Source organism: Limulus polyphemus, unplaced genomic scaffold (genome assembly GCF_000517525.1).
Source record: "Limulus polyphemus unplaced genomic scaffold, Limulus_polyphemus-2.1.2 Scaffold502, whole genome shotgun sequence".
NCBI lineage: Eukaryota > Metazoa > Arthropoda > Merostomata > Xiphosura > Limulidae > Limulus > Limulus polyphemus.
Window position 1 is genome coordinate 264,547 of NW_013666112.1, and position 20,933 is coordinate 285,479.

The following is a 20,933-nucleotide window of genomic DNA, read 5'->3' on the forward strand; positions in this document are numbered from 1 at the left end:
AATATCGGTAATTTGAGTTCCTAGTTCGTACAAACTATAGACTTGGATTTTGACCTCACAAACATCTAATTTGAACCAGTTCTGCATTCAACTTACCATGCGATGCACAAAAATTGATGTTTATCTGTGTTTATTTTCTTTAAATTAAGAATTTGAGTAATGTATAGTTCTAAAATTTGAATTATAACCTACAGTTTGATACCAAAGTTATTGACATACATTCATAAAATAGTAGTTCAATAAAATTTTGAATGCAAGTCAACAAATGCAGTGACATGGCCTTTCACCTGTGACCCATCTGGAAAGGGTTAATTAGGGGAAAAAAATTGAGTTTTTTTTTATTAAGAAGTTAAGCTGTAATTGAAAAATTAGATTGTGTATAATGTACACCGTATAGATGACAATGTTCTTTATCTAGGAGAAACTGTATGGAATTTAAGTTCAGTAATAGAAGAACATGGGCATACTCTTATCTCACAACTATCAGTATTTTAAAGATGCATGAAATCCTAGTGAAAATAAAAATATAGAAAGTACTTGCTCCGAATCTAGTGTTAACAAATATAAAATAAAACAAGCTGTTATAATAATGCTAAATAAATAAAATGGAAGAGTTAGGTTTATATTTATTCCAAGGGTCAAGTTGGTATTTATGTCAAAGTGTAGATGTATCATACTGTTGTGGAATGGACCAGATGTTATGTTAATAGTGGCATTAGTTGTGACAAAATGTTGTACTTTAGTATGTTGTTTTTTAATCCTATTTGCAGTTGTTTGTACTTTTTAAACTTGTATGTAGATAGATACATCTTTCTTACATAGATTAAGTATTGTTTGTACAGATGAGTTGTTGGAGCTACAGAGGGAACTGTTTATGACTTGAGTGTAAAGTGAATAAATAATATAAACTTGATTGAGTACTTTAAAAAATTTTGTACTTTTTTTTTTATAGGTTGGAGACTTTGGTCTTGCCCGAGAATACGGATCCCCACTGAAACCATATACACCTGTTGTTGTTACCTTGTGGTATCGAGCTCCTGAATTATTGCTTGGCATCAAGGCAATGTTTTAGTTAATAGTCAGAAACTCTGATTATTGTGGTTATGGAATGTATCTTGAATATAAAAGCCTTAAAGGAATGTTTGGTAAAAGTAAAGCATGTATTTTAACTTGCTCACATAAACATGCAACACTAAGTACTGGTAAAGTATTTATTAATAAGTGTTAAGTTCCTCAGGCTAAAAGTAATGCTATTATTCTTATATGAGATACATTTAATATGCAGTAATAACTTAAACATTATTGAAAATATTATTTTCTCTCACTCAAAAATGAACACATGTTACCTATAAAAGAAATGCCCCTGGTGGTTCAGTGGTAAATCAGAGGGCTTATAATGCTTAAAATAGGATTTTGATACCTGCAGTGAACAGAGCACAGATAGCCCATTGTGTAGCTTTATGTTTAATAACAAAAGAATAAAAGAAATTCCACTTTGGGCCAAATCAAAAAATTTATGGTGTTTGTTTGTTATATATCTTTTACTGACACTTAAAATAAGTACACCACAATGTTATGCTGAACTGTGGAATTCAACATTTATTGTAATTTACAGAATTTTCTCTAGAAATTTATTGTTTAACATTTTTCTTAATTGAATTTTAATACGAAAATATTATTTTATAATGAATATGACCATTATTATTTTATTAATTAAATTGCAGGTTGCTAAATATTTTATTAATTTGCTTAACTGTGTTGCTTTGAAATGAATAGCTATATCATGTTTCTAATGAACAATCTTATGACAGTATTTTTAAACTCATCAATTTTATTTAATGTATATTCAACTACTTTCTCTCAGTCCATGTTATCAGACTTTTGTCAATTTTCACAAATCCAGCACTGTAAAAATGTACGTATTTTTTACAGTTCTCAGCATAACACAAAAAAAATATCTGTAATTCAGTAACTCCATCACACACCATGCACGTAACCACCATATCAGTGCTTGATATCTGGGGATCTACGGTTTTAAGTTTAAAGTAATTGCTGTTATAGGTAATGAAATGTCATGATTTAAATATGATGTTGATACTTTTTTTTTTCATGTGCTTGAATTTCTTGTTCTCTTGTAGGAATATTCAACTGCTATTGACCTGTGGTCTGTTGGCTGTATATTTGGTGAGCTGCTCACAATGAAGCCTCTTTTCCCAGGAAAATCCGATATTGATGAACTAAATAAAATTTTCAAGGTCAGTGTGTTTTAGTACATAAGATATAAACATAATTCATGTACAAAGAAATGAGGTATTTTTTTTTGCACAAATATATATGTACGTTATGCAACTGTATTTTACACTTTTAATTTTAAACATTGAGCAAAGTGAGGAGTGGAAACAACTAATAAGGTCAAAGATGGTATGATATTTATATGTCAGGGTACCCTATTTATTATTCTCAAGTTTTTATAACTATGAAGCGAGAATCCCACTGAGTTAGTCAATGAATAGTAATAAACTTATTTGCATTAGAAACGTGTTTCAATTATAATTGAAATAATTACTTGAGCCGTCTCACCATAAAAGTACATATGACATTTTCTTCAATCCCTTAAAAAGTTAGATGAAAGAACAAAAAATGACCAGGTTTGTTGTGCATATTTTATATAACTTGAATTTCTAGTTATTCTTATAATTATTCAAGATTTTAAATCAAGAATCAGCATATCTAAGGATAAGTTAGTAACAACTGTGTGTGACCTCATCACAAAGATCTGCATTCAGTTTTTAAAACATCTTATTACCACATTGACAGGCTTTGTACGTAATGGAACTTTCTCAAGTTCATTAACCAATGTGATCTTGATTCAGCTTGGGAAAAATGTCTTTTCTGCAGCCACTTACAATTCCCCAAACTAGATAATGTTAAAGGTATGTAGGTAGATGATGTTTTTTTTCGCAGTTTTAACTCGGACAGTGAAAAAGAATGCTTTATAAACCATATCAACAGTCTTCATTCCAAAATTCATATTAGAATAGAAAGTGAAGAAAACTGATAGGAGCTGACATTATGTCCATAGGAAGGAAGATAATCACAACAATACCACAACTGTGTATCCTCATATTGTACATCAAATATCAGAAACTTCAAATGGTCTTATTCAAAGTTCTCTTAATATCTTCTCCACCAACAACTTAAATGATGAATTGTAAAGAATATGAAAAATCTTTATCTTAAAAAAATCTAAAAATAGTTATCCAGAAAGAACAGTTAACAAAATGATTAATGAAACCAAATTGATAACATTGAAACAGTTACAAAGTAAAACAGCATCATCATCATCACAATTTCTTTTATTAAAAGAACCAGTTAAAATCTCATCAATTTATGAAAACAACTGTTCAAAACTTAACCTCTACAGTTATAGAAATATATTCAGACATTTATCAGATTACAATATTAATTATTGACTATCCTTTGACTCCTATGCTAATTTTTTCAAGAATTCTGTATGGCTTATTGAAGGCTCCAACACAATAGATATATTAGAATTAGATATACGAGTTTTATTGATACTTGAATCCAAGTAAAGAATGTAGTTCAGCCTTTATACTGCAGTAGTAACTAGTTATTTTACCAACACTAGTTATAGTAGTGATTTTCTTTGTTTATAGGACTTAGGAACACCAAGTGACAAGATCTGGCCTGGCTACTCTGAGTTACCTCTTGTGAAAAAAGTAACTTTCACGGAGTATCCATACAACAACCTTCGCAGTCGCTTTTCCCACACTGTAACCAGTCTTGGTTTTGATCTAATGAATAGGTGTGTTAAGTTTTTACACATATCTACTATTTGTCTTTCTTTGTTCACTTAATTTTTCATCTTGAAATTGAATAGTTTAGTATACGATCTGAAATATAGGAATAATAAGAATATTTTGTTGGTTTGTTCTAGTTGTACTTCTTTTATCGATTGGTCTGTTTTTCAAATATCTTCAGGTAGGATTTCTTGGTAAATCTTCTTTAATCAATCATCAAAGACTGTAAACATGAACACTTCATTTTTCAAAAGCAGATAGAGCTTGAATTTAAAACAGGAAAAAAAAATACTAAAAATATATCTTAATAGTTGAGAATTTTTTACTGAGAATATTATGATGTTAGAAACGTAGACCAGTGGTATTTAAAATGATAAATTTAGAACATTAACCTAATGATAATTAAGTGATAAACTTTGTATAGTAACTCAGTGGTAATTTTATAGTAAATTTAGAACATTAACTTCATGGTGTTAAAGGATGCATTTAGAACAGCAACACAGATGTATCTGATAGATTCAAAACAATAATTCATTTTATAAAAATGACAGAGCTAAAAAAAACTGAAATATTTCTTCAACAGTAGTTTTATGAAATATTTTTGTGGTGTCTTCAATCTTTTACAATTTGTTTTATCAATAAGTACTTTGAGAGATTTTAATATAATCAGAAAGTTCACGTGTAAATGTGACGTCGAGTTTGTGATATATAAATTTCATAATAGTAAAACATTTTGTGTAAGCATTTGCCTAAATAAATAATAAATTTAAGCATTAATCACATTTTTAGCTAGTTAAAACTTTAGAATTTGTGAAATGTGAAGGTTAGAAGCTTTTTTAATATTCTAATTTATTCAGTCTTTTCATCTTATAAAGATAAAATAGAAATAAATGATTCATTAATGTAATCTTAAAATTTATGGTTTTTTTTAGAGTTTTGTTAGTTAGTATTTATTTAAGTGGTATGATTATCTGAAGAATGACAACCAACCTTGTGAAGATAAACAATTCTTCATCTAGTCCACAAAAGCGGACTATTCATTACAAGTAACTTTACATTTTGGTAGTGTTTTTGGTTCGGTTAAAAGACTTGTACATGATTTTATACAAAATTGGTAAATATTTTTAAAACTACCAATATCTGTGATTACAAGTTTTTTAAATATATTACATGAATTTAGTGTCTCAAAAGCATAGGCTATTTTGGAGCTGAAACTTGAAACAAAAAAAGGGGGTGGGGTAAAAGAACTCAATAAGCAACACTGGATAATTATGTAATTTCCTCCTCTGAATTTTATATATATATATTTCTTAAGATTTACTGTTGAACCCGTTACGTCTGGTTTGTCAAGTTTTTGAATATTAAAATTACCTAAATGGCAATATAAACTATAATTTATAAAACCAATAATATTTTTTTCCAGGTTTTTGACGTATTGTCCAAAACGACGCATCACAGCTGAGGAAGCTTTAAAACATGAATACTTTAAAGAGACTCCTCTTCCCGTAGACCCATCAATGTTCCCAACGTGGCCAGCCAAAAGTGAACAACTGCATCGTAAAGCACACAGTCCTAAACCTCCCTCTGGTCCAGTCAAAAAGTCTACTCTATAAGAAAATCTGTAGTTAAAACCAGAGAAACTCTACCAGCTGTCGAGCATACTGTTTTCCCTGCACATATGAAATGCCCTGTTTAGTACTACCTATTAAGAACTCACTACTAATAAGATTCATGAACTTTCAGGATGATGCAGATGATGAAGGAATAGTAGCAGCAGGAGGTTTTCACATGGCAGGAGCTCAGAAAGGTCACTCGGCTAAAGGTGCTGGTTTTAGCCTGAAGTTTTAAGGTAACTGGTTTATTGAGGATGGTAAAAATACTTTGAGTGAGAACAGTTGAACTTTCTTCCCCTTTAAATAACTTTATTGTTTTCAAGCCAACTTGCAAAGCCAAGTGCATAAGTGATTCTCTAATTAGGTTTTTGTCACATTTAAGTTTTTATGATTTTTTTTCAGTATTTTAACACTTTTAAGAGTTTTTTTTTTAATATAAATTACTGAGCTTCAATTTTCTTTGTGTACTTAGCAAATTTGTTTTCACTAATTTTTGTTTCTAGTTTATATTTCCTATAATCCGAAGTTGTTCAAGAATTTGATCAAAATCAAAAGAAAATTAAAGGATTTAGTTACTTACTTCAAGTAATAAAATAGTGCTGTAGATATATACACAAGATAAAATGTATTTGTTTAATGAACATAGTTGTAATCACCAACTTGGAAAACTGTGCATCACATGTAGCTTTGCCTTGCAAATTTGAGTAACTATCTGTATTAACACATCCAATTTGTTTATTCCAAAGCAGTTTCTCTACATTGTTAGATTTTCTAAGTAAGTTGTAAAACAAAAAAGCGAGAGAGAGAGTTAAATTTCATGTTTTTGACTTGAACGTTTTATTTGGTGTACATTTTACAAAAAGGTGTGATTTAAGTGTGACTAGGTCTTACAAAACAATGTGATTTAAACGTATTTATATAGCAGAACTGTTATTTATTATGCAAATTAAAAGTTTATGCTGCTTTTGTTTGAAATACTGTTTTTTATTATTTTTAAGCTGTTCCTTAATCTGATTTTTTAAATTCTGGTTTTATAGTTATTCCACTTGTTGAGAAGTTACACCACATAAACAGGATAACTTCATAAACAGTTGGTGTATCCTGTAAAGAAGCAAGATAACTTTGTAAATGGTTGAGGTATCCTTTATGAAGTTATCTTGCTTCCTTACAGGATACATCAACCATTTACGAAGTTATCTTGCTTCCTTACAGGATACATCAACCACTTATGAAGTTATCTTGCTTCCTTACAAGTTGGAGTGAACAACCAAAGTTGTCATTCCCAAATCCTCTCTGTATATAACTATTCATAATAAACTGTTGACTTGTTTTTACAATGCTGTTGTCTTCTTCAATCATAAGCACGAGGTACAGTAATTCAGATCTTAGACATGAGCAGTATATAAACCATAAAATTTTATGATTTCTTCTGACAGTACTTAAACTGATGTTTCAGTACATTGAAAAAATATATAAAACATACTAATTTAGAATTGAAAATACATAGATATAACATTATTTTTGTTGCTAGAAGTAAAAATATTTTTGATGTGAAGTATAAAAATATTTGTTTTAATTACTGAACAAGTGAAATTACTTAGCTTTTGTTCAATTATTTTAAAAATATAAACAACATTTAAGATAGAAAATTTAGTGGATGTAAATATAAGAAAATGAACTAAACTTGCTGTACTAGACATTTAAAAATATAAACGACATTTAAGATAGAAAATTTAGTGGATGTAAATATAAGAAAATGAACTAAACTTGCTGTACTAGACATTTAAAAATATAAACGACATTTAAGATAGAAAATTTAGTGGATGTAAATATAAGTAAATGAACTAAACTTTTCTTTGGTGCCATTTTCCGAGTTGCTTTTTAAGCTACTATCTGAAAGGATATTGAAGCTTTGATATTTCACTTTTGTACATATATAACTATGAAAAAAATGTATGAATATGAAGTAATTATCTGCAGATAATGGCCAAAGGATGTGCACCAAAAATTTAAATTATTTTATATGTTACTAATAGTCAAAACTGTGTATAATAATATACTTCTGTATCCAATGCCAACAAGACCTTTTGCTGAATAACAGGGGCTCTTCACGCCACTGGCATACATAGTATTTGATATGTTATATATATTAGCAAATTGGTTGAAAACAACTGTTGCAATGTGAACTCAGTTGAGTTAGTGAAGTGAATTTTGATCAATATTACTTATATGACAACACATCACAATTAGGGTAAAGACTATTTAACTCTGTATTATTTATTTATTATAACACCATATTTTATTGAATTAAAAGTAACTGATACGCATTTTAAATACATTGGTCAATGAATTTAGACAAAGTCATTTGATGTAGTGCAAAGTTAATCTTCATATATATATATATATAGTAGAAGTGTTGTCTGTGTGTCCACGTTTTAACTGATCTCAACCAAATTTGGCATGCGCCTTAGTCCCTGGACATTGTTATAGGGAAGGGGGTCAGTGTTTGGATTTGACAGCTGCATGTTAGTAGCTGAGGAATCACTGTCTCATTGTCTTTTATGTCTCAAGTTTTTGACCGAACTTGGCCTGCACACTTACAGCTCCCTGAGGATGGTCATACATACCATGTCAGCCTTCGCTTTGACCCTACTTGATACTTCTTTTTTTTTTTTTGGACGGGGGTCAACTGTTTGTCCATCTTTCATGCCTACAACTTTTGACTGATTTCAATCAAACTTGGCATGTATCCTTAGGGCTTCCTGGAGAGTGATATAGGAGGTCAGCATTTAAATCTAACTCCGCTATGGGTCCTATTGTACCTCAAACTGTTGATCTCTACCTCACAGCCGTATGTCACTCATCGGAGGCCCCTTACATCGGTTTTACTAGTCTATCGATCCCTACCTAACTCCGAAGGCCTACCTCTCCCGAGAGAGGTACTTAAGAAGGAGGGGGACGTCATTCGGTTCTGTACCTCGTACCTTACTCCACAGGGGCACCTATACCTTTCCCATGCGTTGAACGTGAACGGACGTTAGCTAGTATCTTTATTAAATTATAAATTTCAGATTCATATAAAATGTGATTCAAAGATTACAGAGACTAATCTTAAGTCGAAATTATAAAAAAAAAATTAAGTACAATTCCAAATAAACACGAAGAAGAAATTGAAACACTTTCGAGTGTTTTGCAACAATTTAGGCATGTGTAAGAAAGCTGTGTTTAAAGTAAAACAGGAACATTTTAAACTTGAATTTTGTGTGGCAATATCGTTAGATTTTGTATTTCTTGAACAAGGGCTCTATCAACTGTAATGGTTACTCCGTACTTTAAATATATATATATATAATTTATTAACCTTTTATACTGGATTACAGTGGCTTTTACCATCTGCATGAGTAAGTCATCTACTGATTTAAAATGTAGGGTGGTCAAGAAAGTCTGCTTGTTCAATTGAAAATGCAGTACGTTGGCAGTTTCCGGGTTGTTGCAATTGGTCATGGACATTTAATGCTTAGAACACAGTTGGTATGAAAGCACACTAACTTTTCATTCAGTTTAAATTGGCTGACTTGACGCGAGCGAAATTGAAAGTCATTCAACCTTCAAGTACATTGCTTTAGAAGTCTAATACTTTTGTATTTCCTTTGACTTTGAGAAAAACGTATAGACCCAAGAATGGTACTTGCTGTTCTTTCTTTTTTTCAGTAATATTGACTTGTTACAACAAATATCACAAAATTGATTTGGTTGGAATTTTTGTTCGTAATATTTAATATAGTTTTTCTAATTTCTCCGTCAATATTTTTAATAAAATGTCTGTTTTGATAGTATTTTAATTAAACCCTATGATGCTATATCCTAAATCACTTGAAATTGTTTGAAGGAATTAAATAAATAGTGTTTGTTATCCTCTTCGAGTCTGTCAGCAATGCCTTACAATGTCATATTATGAAGTTGAACTATAGCAGACAAGAAACTAACAATCATCGTTAGATAAACATTTAGCGATTATTCAAATCTTGACACGTAGATTAATATCACGACAAATATTAATGAAATAATTAGAAAATTAGCTACTTCACCTGTTTTCATAAGTGTAAGTAACATAATTGAATTGCTAAATACAAATTACGTATGACGGTATGAGCACCACACGATGTGAAAGACTTAATTCAACAACTAATAAAGGTAGGGACAAATATCTCGAAGCACGTAATGACATCCGATATGTATAATACAACAGACTATCAAGATACAACCATTCAATATTTATTCCAACTCATTTAAAGAAACTAAGTCCATTCATTAATTCTCAAAGGTTCCCCAGTGAGTCAGCTGTAAGTTTACGGACTTATACTGCTCAAATCCAGGGCTTAGTTCCCTGTGGAAGACAGAGAGCAGTTGGTCCATTATGTAGCCTTGCGCTACAATAACAAAATTCACAAATCAAGAAGACTCCAAACCGGCAGTGCAGACACACCTAAGCGCATAGTAATCCACCTAATTAAAGGATCATTAGCAGAACCGGAAGAAAGTGGAGTATGTAGATAACTAAAATTCATCCTAACATATAGCAACTCCCCTTAGCTAAAGCTACAACCACAGAAAACACAATTTTAAATTTACCAGAGGAAGAGCTCCCCAGTGGCTCAGCAGTAAGTCTGCGTGCTTACAGTGCTAAAATTCGAGTTTCCATATCCATGGTAGGCAGAGCACAATTTGTGTTGCTTTGTGCTTAACAACAAACCTACCAGAAGTATTCAGAACTAAAATTAAGTCAACTTTCCAGAAAGTCATTAGGAGTAAACCCCATTATAATACCATTCTAACAGAAAGAACTACCCACAAATACTTAACGACAACACCGTAACAATTCTAACAGCAAACAAAAGTAATGCCACTATAACTATGGACAAAGAATAATACACCATCAAGCTCCAAACTTTAGTTGAAGATGGACGTTACATGAAAGTAAAGTCTAACTCCACCATTAATACACAGAAGAAGAAGAAAAACCTAAAACAGGAACAAGTAACAGTACAAAACGGCAACTATTCCACACATCTACGACCCACTAAAATAAAATTCACTAGCAAGGCTACCTTCTCCGGTCTACAGTTAACTGTAGAGATTCACCATGCAACCTCTCAACTAGATATCTTGTAGATATGGTATCAACGTTAACAGATAAAACATTCTCGGATGCCAAGAGCTCGGCCCACATTGTACAGATTACAGAAGGTTGAGTACGTTGTAGTTAAAATATTTTGGAGTCTCACCACGTCGTTACAATCCATGTCGCCCGTCCAGTCATGCCTTATCTGACGACTGTGCATCTTAAAAATATCCCTACAGCGTAAGTTTTATTGCAAAAGGCTCTGCTGTAAGGCTGTCATGTCCAAAGCACACCACTCCTCCCTACAGGCTTTCCATAGTCTACGAGGATGAAGGTTTCCCATTGCCCCTTTCAACAATCCGATCGCACAGAAATCGGCAATTTGAACGGTATGTCTTCGTATTTCCGGAATAGCATGAATATCTTTGATTATCGAGCTGCTTGAGGTATGCGACAGTTAAATGGGAAGTATGACTGAAAGCCTCATCTTGGGGAACCTATAGACTGTTGGTCTCGTTTCCAAACGAAAATCTTTCTTGATCAGGTTGCCTGAGATACATAGACGGCTTTTGTCACTGGAATTGTGTTAACGGGTTAGCACCTGCTACAAGATGCCGCACTCTGCTTGCCGTGGCTGGGATTCGCCTTTTCTTAGATCATTTTTGGATGGCCCTGGTGCCACAATTTAGTCTGTATTCCTTTGTTTTCCAATGTCATAAAATACAAGAGATATCCTTGCATTAAGAAAAACGAATCCATCTGAACACATCCTTATAATTGGGATGTATGAAAGTTGAGTCGGAAACGGATTTTGCATATCCCTCCCAAAAGAAGATCTAACCATGAGCTCTCCCGTAACATCAGCAACGTCTATTTGAAACATTTCGAAGATAATGCTCTGAATATAGCTGCTCTAATTCCCAGCATTTGTCTCATATGCGTTGACGATACATTCATAATATGGTCACACATACTAAAGACAAGATTTAATAATTCACGAAGCACTCGAACAGACGTCTCTTAATTCAATTCATAAACGAAATAGAAGGTAAACACCTATTCTTAGACATGATGATTACCAAGACACATGACTCGGAGACCACAGGAATGTAGAGGAAACCCATAACTACTGGTAAATATTTCGGTTGTAAATCAAACCATCCCAACTGAGTAGAGACAACCATCTTAGGCTACTTAGTTTCCAGAAAGAACAAGACTTGTAATACAGAAGGTAATAAGAAAGAACATACCACTACAACCCTCTTTAAGAATAGATACCCGAAACACTTGATTAAGAATGAAGTGGCCAGGTGGTTACGGCGCTCGACTCGCAATCTGAGGGTTGCGGGTTCGAATCCCGTCACTCCAAACAGGCTCGCCCTTTCAGCCGTGGGGGCGTTATAACGTTACGGTCAATCCCACTATTCGTTCGTAAAAGAGTAACCCAAGAGTTGGCGGTGGGAGGTGATGACTAGCTGCATTCCCTCTTGTCTTACACTGCTAAATTAGGGACGGCTAGCGCAGATAGCCCTCGTGTAGCTTTGCGCGAAAATTCAAACAAACAAGAATGAAGTAAAGACAGGGAACGGCGCGACATGTTTTACTGCCCTGTTCAAACGGTGCCCAATTTTCCATGAATCATCTGTAGACAGTAGCGGTGTTTTACCATATGCTTTACCATATAATGCTGATTCTGCCTGACGGGGAAGTTTTTGCTCGGGCAGGGAGCAGCTGGTAACCAGAACCAATTATTTGATATTTATTTGTGTCGCCTCCAAGAACATGCCGCCCTGTGCAAATGTACGTGCTGCAACCCCAATTGCGCCGGCCCTGATTAAGGAAGATAAACATCGAGAATAAGCAAGAAGAAAATTACAGACATATAATCATGTTCCCTTATATTAGAGGTCGCTTTTAAAACATACAAAAGATATATAAACAACATAAAGTTCAATATTATTCAGAAGCCACAACACAATACGATTGCATATTGTACATAAAAAACCACTTGATAAAGCAATAAAGATAAGCAAAAACAATAATTACGGCATCCCTTATGAATGAGGACTTCATCATATTGGAGAGAAAATCAAGAAAAATCAGAGCATAATAGACACATCAGGCAGGCGCTAACACTGTATATGTAGGGATGGGTTGGATTGTTCATCGAAATAGTATTTTAAGTGTCTCCTCAATAGGCCATCAGAACTTTACAGTACTATACAGTGTTTCCTTTTATTACAGTATCTTTGTAATGATTGAGTCACAAGTTCTGGGAATGTCTGTAAATATCATTGCAAAAAGTTTGAATTTCTTGTTCTTTTTTCATCTGTTTCTTTTTTATTACATGATAACTCAAAAACCAAAACAATGGTGTCAACCAATTTTACTGAGGTGACATAGTTTCAAACGGAGTATCCGCTTTTATAACTATTATTAAGTAGTAGTACTTAACAAAAAATCATAATTCTAGTGTAAACGATGTCATCATTACTCCTTGAAGTTAGCTTTCTTAGAACTTGGTTATAAATACAAACTTCCTATGTCTATTGAAACATTGCATTAAAAAAGAAGTTAACAAATAAAGAATTTTTTTTTTAAAAAGGAAGTAAATGTAGGAATGGCTAATATCAATCCTTCAAAAATAATGCAAACAACATGTGCTTTTATGTAGAGATTGTACAGATGCCATCCCTACTATCTTGTTTGTATTGTTTTTCAAGAATTGATATTAGCCATCCCTACGTTTACTTCTGTTTTTGAAAAGTTGTTTTTACTTGTTGTCATGATAATCTATCTGTAATAACCCGTCGTGGTAGAGAAGGTTATATGATAAATTGTAATAATGTTTAAATAACGGGATATGAACCACACAAAAGAAAAAGAAAATTAAAAAAAAAAGCCTTCTACATTCACCTCACATTCAGTAGAATTAATATATAAGTCAATAAAACTTGGATAAGTTTTTAAAAGTATTCAAATAAATTCGTTTATTGCCACCCACCATCTATATAGAAATAGTCCTTTTCATGATTTCTGTGAAAACTGTAGCAGATTAAAGTAATTAGTTATTAGTAAGTAACTGTTTAATAATTAGACTTAAATAAGTGTATAGGCTATTTGCTAATTGGTTCAAATAAAACTTGTTCTAAATACGATTTAAAACAAAATATTTCATATACAACTTCTATAAAGTCTGGATTGTGATATGCTTTAAGTCTACTATTGTTTTGTTTTGTTTTTGTGTATATCGTGTCTAGACTCTGGATCCTAGAGTTCATGGTTCGCGTCCTGCTGCCAAAAATATACGATCTGCACTTTTAGGGTCGTGAGTGTGCTATTAGAATCACGATAAAATCCCACTATTTGATTACTGTAGTCCAAGAGTCGGCGGTGGGTGCTGTTGAATAGCTATCTTCTGTTTAGTCTATCAGTTCAAAATTAGGAACGGCTGTGCGCAGTCAGCGCTTATATAGCTTTTCGCGAAACTTCTAAATAAACAAATATTTTCATTGTACATTTAAAATAGCGAAATTCATAAGTTCATGTTATATTCACGTTCGTATTAGAAGCACAAATAAAATCATAATTTAAACTTGTGAAGTCTGTATCTATATACATCTTTAAACTGGAGAGACTAAAAATCAAAATTATTGCATTTAATTCCAAATTCAGAGTTGATCATATTTCACTAACAATAAAATATCGTTCAGCTACATTTTATAAAAAAAAAATCAATATCATTAATCACAGTACTTGGTTTATGGAGATTATAAAGTTTGAATACAGGAAAAATAAAATTATAAACAGAAGATGCTAAGAACTAACGAGTGAAACTAGAGAAGAATAAGTAATAATATGTCAACCACACTATATCTAACACATCCTGTGCCGACGAGGCCTTTCGCAGAACACCAGGATCCATCACGCCTGCTGAGATATAACAAACATAGTACTGGTCTAGACTCTATTTATCACATACTGTACACGTACTAGCTCTTACAAAATATACTGTATATGATCTGTAACTCTCATGAAATATACCATATTTGATCTTTAGCTTTTATAAAATGTGCTGTGTATGTAATGCATGTAAGTACAGTAGCTCTCATTATGTATGCTATACGTTAATCATCTGAAATGACAAGTTCCTTCCAAAGCTGTTATCTTCACTCACTTGTGTGGGGTTTACAGCACTGAAGTTTAGATGCTCGTTAATTCCTTCTTTTAGTTGGTTGTCAATCCTATATACTCTTGTTTACAGCTCAAGCATTCGTATACTGACACTCAACCTTGGAGTTATGTAAATGGTTGATTTGATTTTTGAACGGAAAGGTTTTTAGTCTGAATTGGAATCTGAAAACACAGTTTTCGGATAAGGTTTTTTTATAGGTTTTGACTCTTTTTTTTTTTATATATCACGAACGACACTTCCTAGAAAGTGTAACAGTAGGGTCACTTTCACTATGGTTACATTATAAGTTATTGTTAGACCAAAAATCATCCTCCAATAACACGGTGCTAAAACAAAAATCAACATACATAAGGGTAGAGAAAGTAGTCTTTTGTGTTGAGTTGAAAGAAAATTTTGATTATATGAATCAGAAAACATTTTCATCGTTCGTTGGCCGTCTACAAATGCGCTGCCGACAAGTGTAGATCCATCCATATTGGCAAAATAATTTAAGTAATTTAACATCTGTAAGTTAATAATAAAAGAATATTATCTTCTATCCGAGATCATTTAAGTTGGGTTTGCCAACAGGAGTGAATGGTCTTGCTGAAATGTTCACACTTTGGAATATGTTTTAATTGGTATAATGTTAATTTAAAAACACACACACACACGAAAAGCAATATCACAGCATACCACTTTCGTTACGTCTTAACTCATAATTACGTAGTAACTTTCCTTTTCTACTAATATAATGAAAGAGGTAAATAAATACTTTCCTAAATATTTGAAGTTTCTAAACTTGAATCATTGTTTGAGTGTATCATGATGTAGTTCAAAAAAAAACTTCTCAGTTGATTTAGTTTGGTTGCTTAATAATTAGAAGAGTTATTTAAAAGGTCTGTGATAAAAAAATACGCAATAGACACTTTTTGCGAGTTATAGTCAAGTGTATTTTAATGCTGAACAAAAGATTTTCTAATAAATACGCTCTCAAATAAAATGTGAAATCTGACAAACGTACATATACATTTTTTTCACATATTTTTATGTGCTATATACACAAAACAATATCACAACCATGTCTCTATTTCAAGAAGTTTGTAGTAGTTTTTTTCACGTACATCTGCGACAACCTGTTACACACAGAAAAGAAATGTGATTTTGATTTAACAATTTTCTAAAACGAAAACATTTTCGAAGCGAAACTTCATTACATACTCGTTGAACAAGTCAAAAGTGCTTTGTAAACTGACAAAGCAATTTAAAACATTTGACTAGTGACTGATTCTCAGTATTTTCTTTTTATATGTCAAATTATCACATTTTAACAATCATTTAATCACTTGCATGTTTCAATAAAGATGTTTAAACTCATAAAACCTGTACATAACAGCAACAACTTGTTTAAATCTAGATAATTATAGAAGGGAAATATATAAACATATGATTAATTTTGTGAATATACTGACGCCAAACCATAAACCCTTTCAGTCACGTTAAACAATCAACCATATATTTACGCAGACGTATATATGAAGATCAAGATATACTTGAATCTGATTTAATTTCAGATTGATTTAAACAATGCGGATCCATCTGGTGCTTTAGGGTTAGCTTTGAAGATCGCGGCCATGTTTCTTTCGGGAAACATAACGATGTGATAACAATAAGCAAACAGTCAGGAATAAATAGCAGCAACTACATAAAAGCTTGTGAAGATATATGAGCATATCAAATCACTTTTCTTTTCATTAAATGGATAAATTATAACAAAAGCACTTCGGAAAACGTATTTGTGTGTTCTGAAAAAACAGAAAAAAAAATTCTGAGAATCAGGTTTGATTACCCATAATATTAACTGTTAATTGTTGACATTTAAAAGACAACAAATATTTAATTTTTAACTGAGTTGTATGATTGAGTTCAAACTAAGCCGTTAAATGATTTTACTTCAGGACCAACGAAGTATAAAAGAGATGTCTTTTGGCTTTGAGTGAAAATATAATTTTGCTTTGTTGTTAGATAATCAAACTAGTTTATGCACTAACCACCCTTGTTTAGTCATTAAATAATCTCTCTTTACATTCTTAAAAACTTATAGTAAGTAGAATCGTGAAGCGGAAAGCTTAATTCAACCACACATAACACCACTACTGAAATGATTGTTAATATGTTTATTGGACAATTGGAAATATTCTCATTTTGTCTTCAGCAAATATCTAGAGTAAATGCATTGTTTGTTGAATGTCACGCATAGCTACTTGAGAGTTATATACTAGCCATCTCTAATTTAGAAGCGATTGACTAGAAAGAAGACAGCTAGCCAACGCCACCCACCGCCAACTTTTGGGTTCCTCTTTAACAGCAAAAAAAGTGGAATTGACCGTCACATTATAACGTCTCCACGGCTGAAAGGTGAGCATGATCGGTGTCGAGATTCGAACCTGCAACCCGCAGATTGCAAGTCCAGCGCACTAACTATCAGCCGGGTAAATAAATAACATATTCTATTATTTATAATTACTGTTTAAGATTTACTCTTCTGAAAATCAATAAATTAAAATCTAAAGGGTTAATGATCGAATAATATTACCTGCTGATTGTGGGTATTTAAAGAACATTTATTTATGTATTATGTCATCTGTATTTATTGTTGGATTATGCTGAAGATGGAATATTCCAAAACGTATAATTAACATCATTTCTGTAGTTGCGTCGTTTATCACTAGATCGTAGTGGACAGTTACTTGAAAAATAACATTAAAGTATAAAATACACAAACCAAACTCGCACACAACTGGTGAGTGAATGAAATTCAGTCAGTAAAGTTAATGCAATACATTTGTATATATATATTGAGTTGTTAAAAAGCGCCTTATTAATAGATCCTATTTATGGGCTTAACATTTTAACTCAGATGATGGAGTACTCGCTTGATGTTTGAGACGTACCGAGTTCGACCGCGGAAGTTACTAAAATTTGGATACATTAGGTAATAACAATATATAAAACCAAATCTCTGTATTTCAGAAAGTTTTCTCGTGATCTCCTCACATAAGGAACTTCATTGAATATATGTTAATTTGAAACAGACAACGCCAAAATAAAAACTATATGTAAGTAAATCACGGTCCCTTTCACGAACAGTTAATTTTCTAGTAACATACATATATAATTATTAGGTCATATAATAAACCACCTTTGATCACTGAAAATTATTTATGTTTGTACAAAGACTCTAGACTTAACGTGATTTATATGTTCCCTAAAATTCTAGTACTTTTTGTTATGTGCACGAGACACTTCTGATCATGAAACTGGCATATATAAAGATCATGGAAGAGAAAACAAACAAAAAATTATGAACTGTTATTATTATTTTTTTTTATCCTTTTCCTTAGTGAACTTATAAGAATCAAGTGAACATTGATTCTAGAGCAATATAATGGATTCTAAAGCAATATGGTTGAATCTAGAGCAGTACAGTCGAATATAAGGCAGTGCAGTCGAATCTACAACAATCCAATCTAATCTAAAGCAATAAGTCGAATCTAGAGAAATACAGTCGAGTCTAGAGCAACACACTTGGATCTAGAGTTATGTAGTCGAATCTAAAGTAATGCAGTCGAATCTAAAGTAATACAGTCGAATCTAAAATAATGTAATCGAATCTAAAGTAATGCAGCCGAATCTAAAGTAATACAGTCGAATCTAAAGTAATGCAGTCGAATTTAAAGTAATACAGTCGAATCTAAAGTAATGTAATCGAATCTAAAGTAATGCAGCCGAATCTAAAGTAATGTAGTCGAATCTAAAGTAATGCAGTCGAATCTAAAGTAATACACACTAAATATTGTTTTCTTCATTATGTATTAACTAATAAAATAATTAAATGTATCTTATGTTACGAATTTATACTTCATAAACGAACCTCATAATTGGCAGCAAAACGAACCTGCACTGTATAATAGATGAGTTCTCAATTTTTATTAATCCACAAGATAACTCAATGTTTGTATTTTTTCAACAGTGATTTATCATATTCAATCGACGTGTAACTTTCATAAAAACTACACAGCAGTTAAATAGTTTTAACACACAACTTCTAGGACTAAACATTGTCGACTGCAACCGATTTGAAAAATTCATTATTTGTATGAAATACAGTCCAGATAAATACCTTGATTTGATTTTCATATCACGATACATTTCCTTCCAAAATGTGTAGTGCATACTGAAGGGATTTGCACATTTTTATAAATGTTGAGAAAAACAACCTTTACACTCCAGATAAATAAAATAGAATATATTTTTATTTCAACCAACGTTTCGCCTTTGCGGCTTCATCAGGGTTATGTATATTATCCCTAATGAAGCCGCAAAGGCGAAACGTTGGTTGAAATAAAATAATATTCTTTTATATTTATCTGGAGTGTAAAGGTTGTTTTTCTAAACTTTTATCAAAACTATAAATTTCCATCTTAAATGTTCGCTAAAATATTCAATAAGTTATAGATTTTAAATATAACGTTTTAGGCCTAGTGTATGTAACTATTGAAGGAACATGATTCTTTTCTAGATTTATTTTTGATGCTGATTTTACATCAGGCTTAACAGATGTAACTATTGAAGGGAAAGTCATAATTTACTAAGTTTGTTTTGTATATTGTTAACATCTACCTTGAGAATACACAGTTAAAAAATAATTGTGAAATGTTCAAGTAAAATCTATTTTATGAAAAAGATTCCCAAAGTACAAGCGTTTTTCCTCTTCTTCACCACTGTAAAGGTAATGCCCTTATTGTGGTTGAGTCTAATATCACAAATCGTCTTATCAACAACTGTTGTCAGAAAACTTTCTGATATATTTAAGCCTCATATATCGTTATCTTGTCAGATTAGAAATATAGAAGTACAGGTTAACCATAATAATCTAGCGATTTCTGACAAACACACACACGACATATCACTATAATTATAGCACCACATACGTTTACAGACTAAATACAAAACAAATACGCCCCTATGAAGTTTTTTTTATCAGCAACTTCCCGACCCTCTGCTAACTGTATAGATGTACATTTTCCTTCTAAGCCTGAACGCTCGAGCTCTTTTTTTTTCTTTATTTAACATGCATAATTCGAACACAGATTTAGTTTGATAGTTAGAAAAACAAACTAACTACTTGTATTTTGTTTGTGAACATAGCCTACTACAAGTCCAGAAACACCATACTCCGATTTAAGTGAAACATCTACCACTTACAACTTATACAACTCAGGACAAACTCTCGGTTTCTGATAACTTATCTTCTCTTCAACTTAACATACAACATCTAATTTTTCACAGTTTTTGACAGACACAAAATCACACAGTTAAGTACTGATATTAGGGAGCTTTCCGCTGTTAGAAAAATAAAAACCAATAGAAAAATTAAAATCACAACATTCTCAGCATAAGAATTAATCTAAAAAGAAAAAAAAAAAGATCAGCGTAGAGAACGATACTCTGTATTTATACGTTAGAAACACAGAGGTAATTGATTTGACTAATATGAACACGTAAAAATATAACGAATATAAGTTAATGAGGAAATGTTATATATATATAACATAAATTATTAAACAGAAAATAATAATTCTTTTGTTCGACTTTACTCGTTTCGGGTTTTCTCCACATTTAAATTAAACTAGACAGAGGGTGCGACTGTGACATTCTCAATACTGGCTAGTTCCGAACAGTTCAATAAAACACAGATTTTCAACCACACTCAAAAATACCAGATTTACAATGAATTTAATTTAGATATAAGAATATCAAATCTCTAAATGGTTTAAATCAATAAATTAGATACTACTCCTTAGTTATAGTAATAAAAAACGAAGTTGATCACTTTAAATTACGTATAGTAAAGAAGTTGATCAGTTATAATAACATCACTATTTAAGATCATTTTGAGTGAAAAACAAAAGAGAAAAAAGAGAATCACACACACTGTTAAAGTGTAAAAAGTTTCATTTGGTGCATTGCTTAAAACAAGAAAATTACTGAAGATTAAACGTGGAACCAACTGTTGGTACAACGCTACTGACATTAACTTATTACAAATACCTCTTCCTTCTAATACAGTCACAAATAACTGTACACTGGTCACAAAGGTAAGATAAATATTTCGGAGCTGCCTGTAGGCTGATTAATTG

General features: G+C 31.9%; 1 protein-coding gene across 1 annotated transcript in view; it reads left to right on the forward strand.

Moving 5' to 3' along the window:
- Positions 1-6,771, forward strand: part of LOC106458697 (cyclin-dependent kinase 11B-like) — a 49,624-nt gene extending 42,853 nt beyond the window's left edge. The window contains exons 14-19 of the mRNA XM_022384971.1: positions 953-1,060; positions 2,139-2,255; positions 3,678-3,826; positions 5,245-5,433; positions 5,561-5,670; positions 6,472-6,771. Of these exons, the coding sequence (XP_022240679.1) occupies positions 953-1,060; positions 2,139-2,255; positions 3,678-3,826; positions 5,245-5,433; positions 5,561-5,669 (672 nt within the window). The 3' untranslated portion in view covers position 5,670; positions 6,472-6,771. The remainder of the gene's footprint in view (positions 1-952; positions 1,061-2,138; positions 2,256-3,677; positions 3,827-5,244; positions 5,434-5,560; positions 5,671-6,471) is intronic.
- Positions 6,772-20,933: the final 14,162 nt, after the last annotated feature.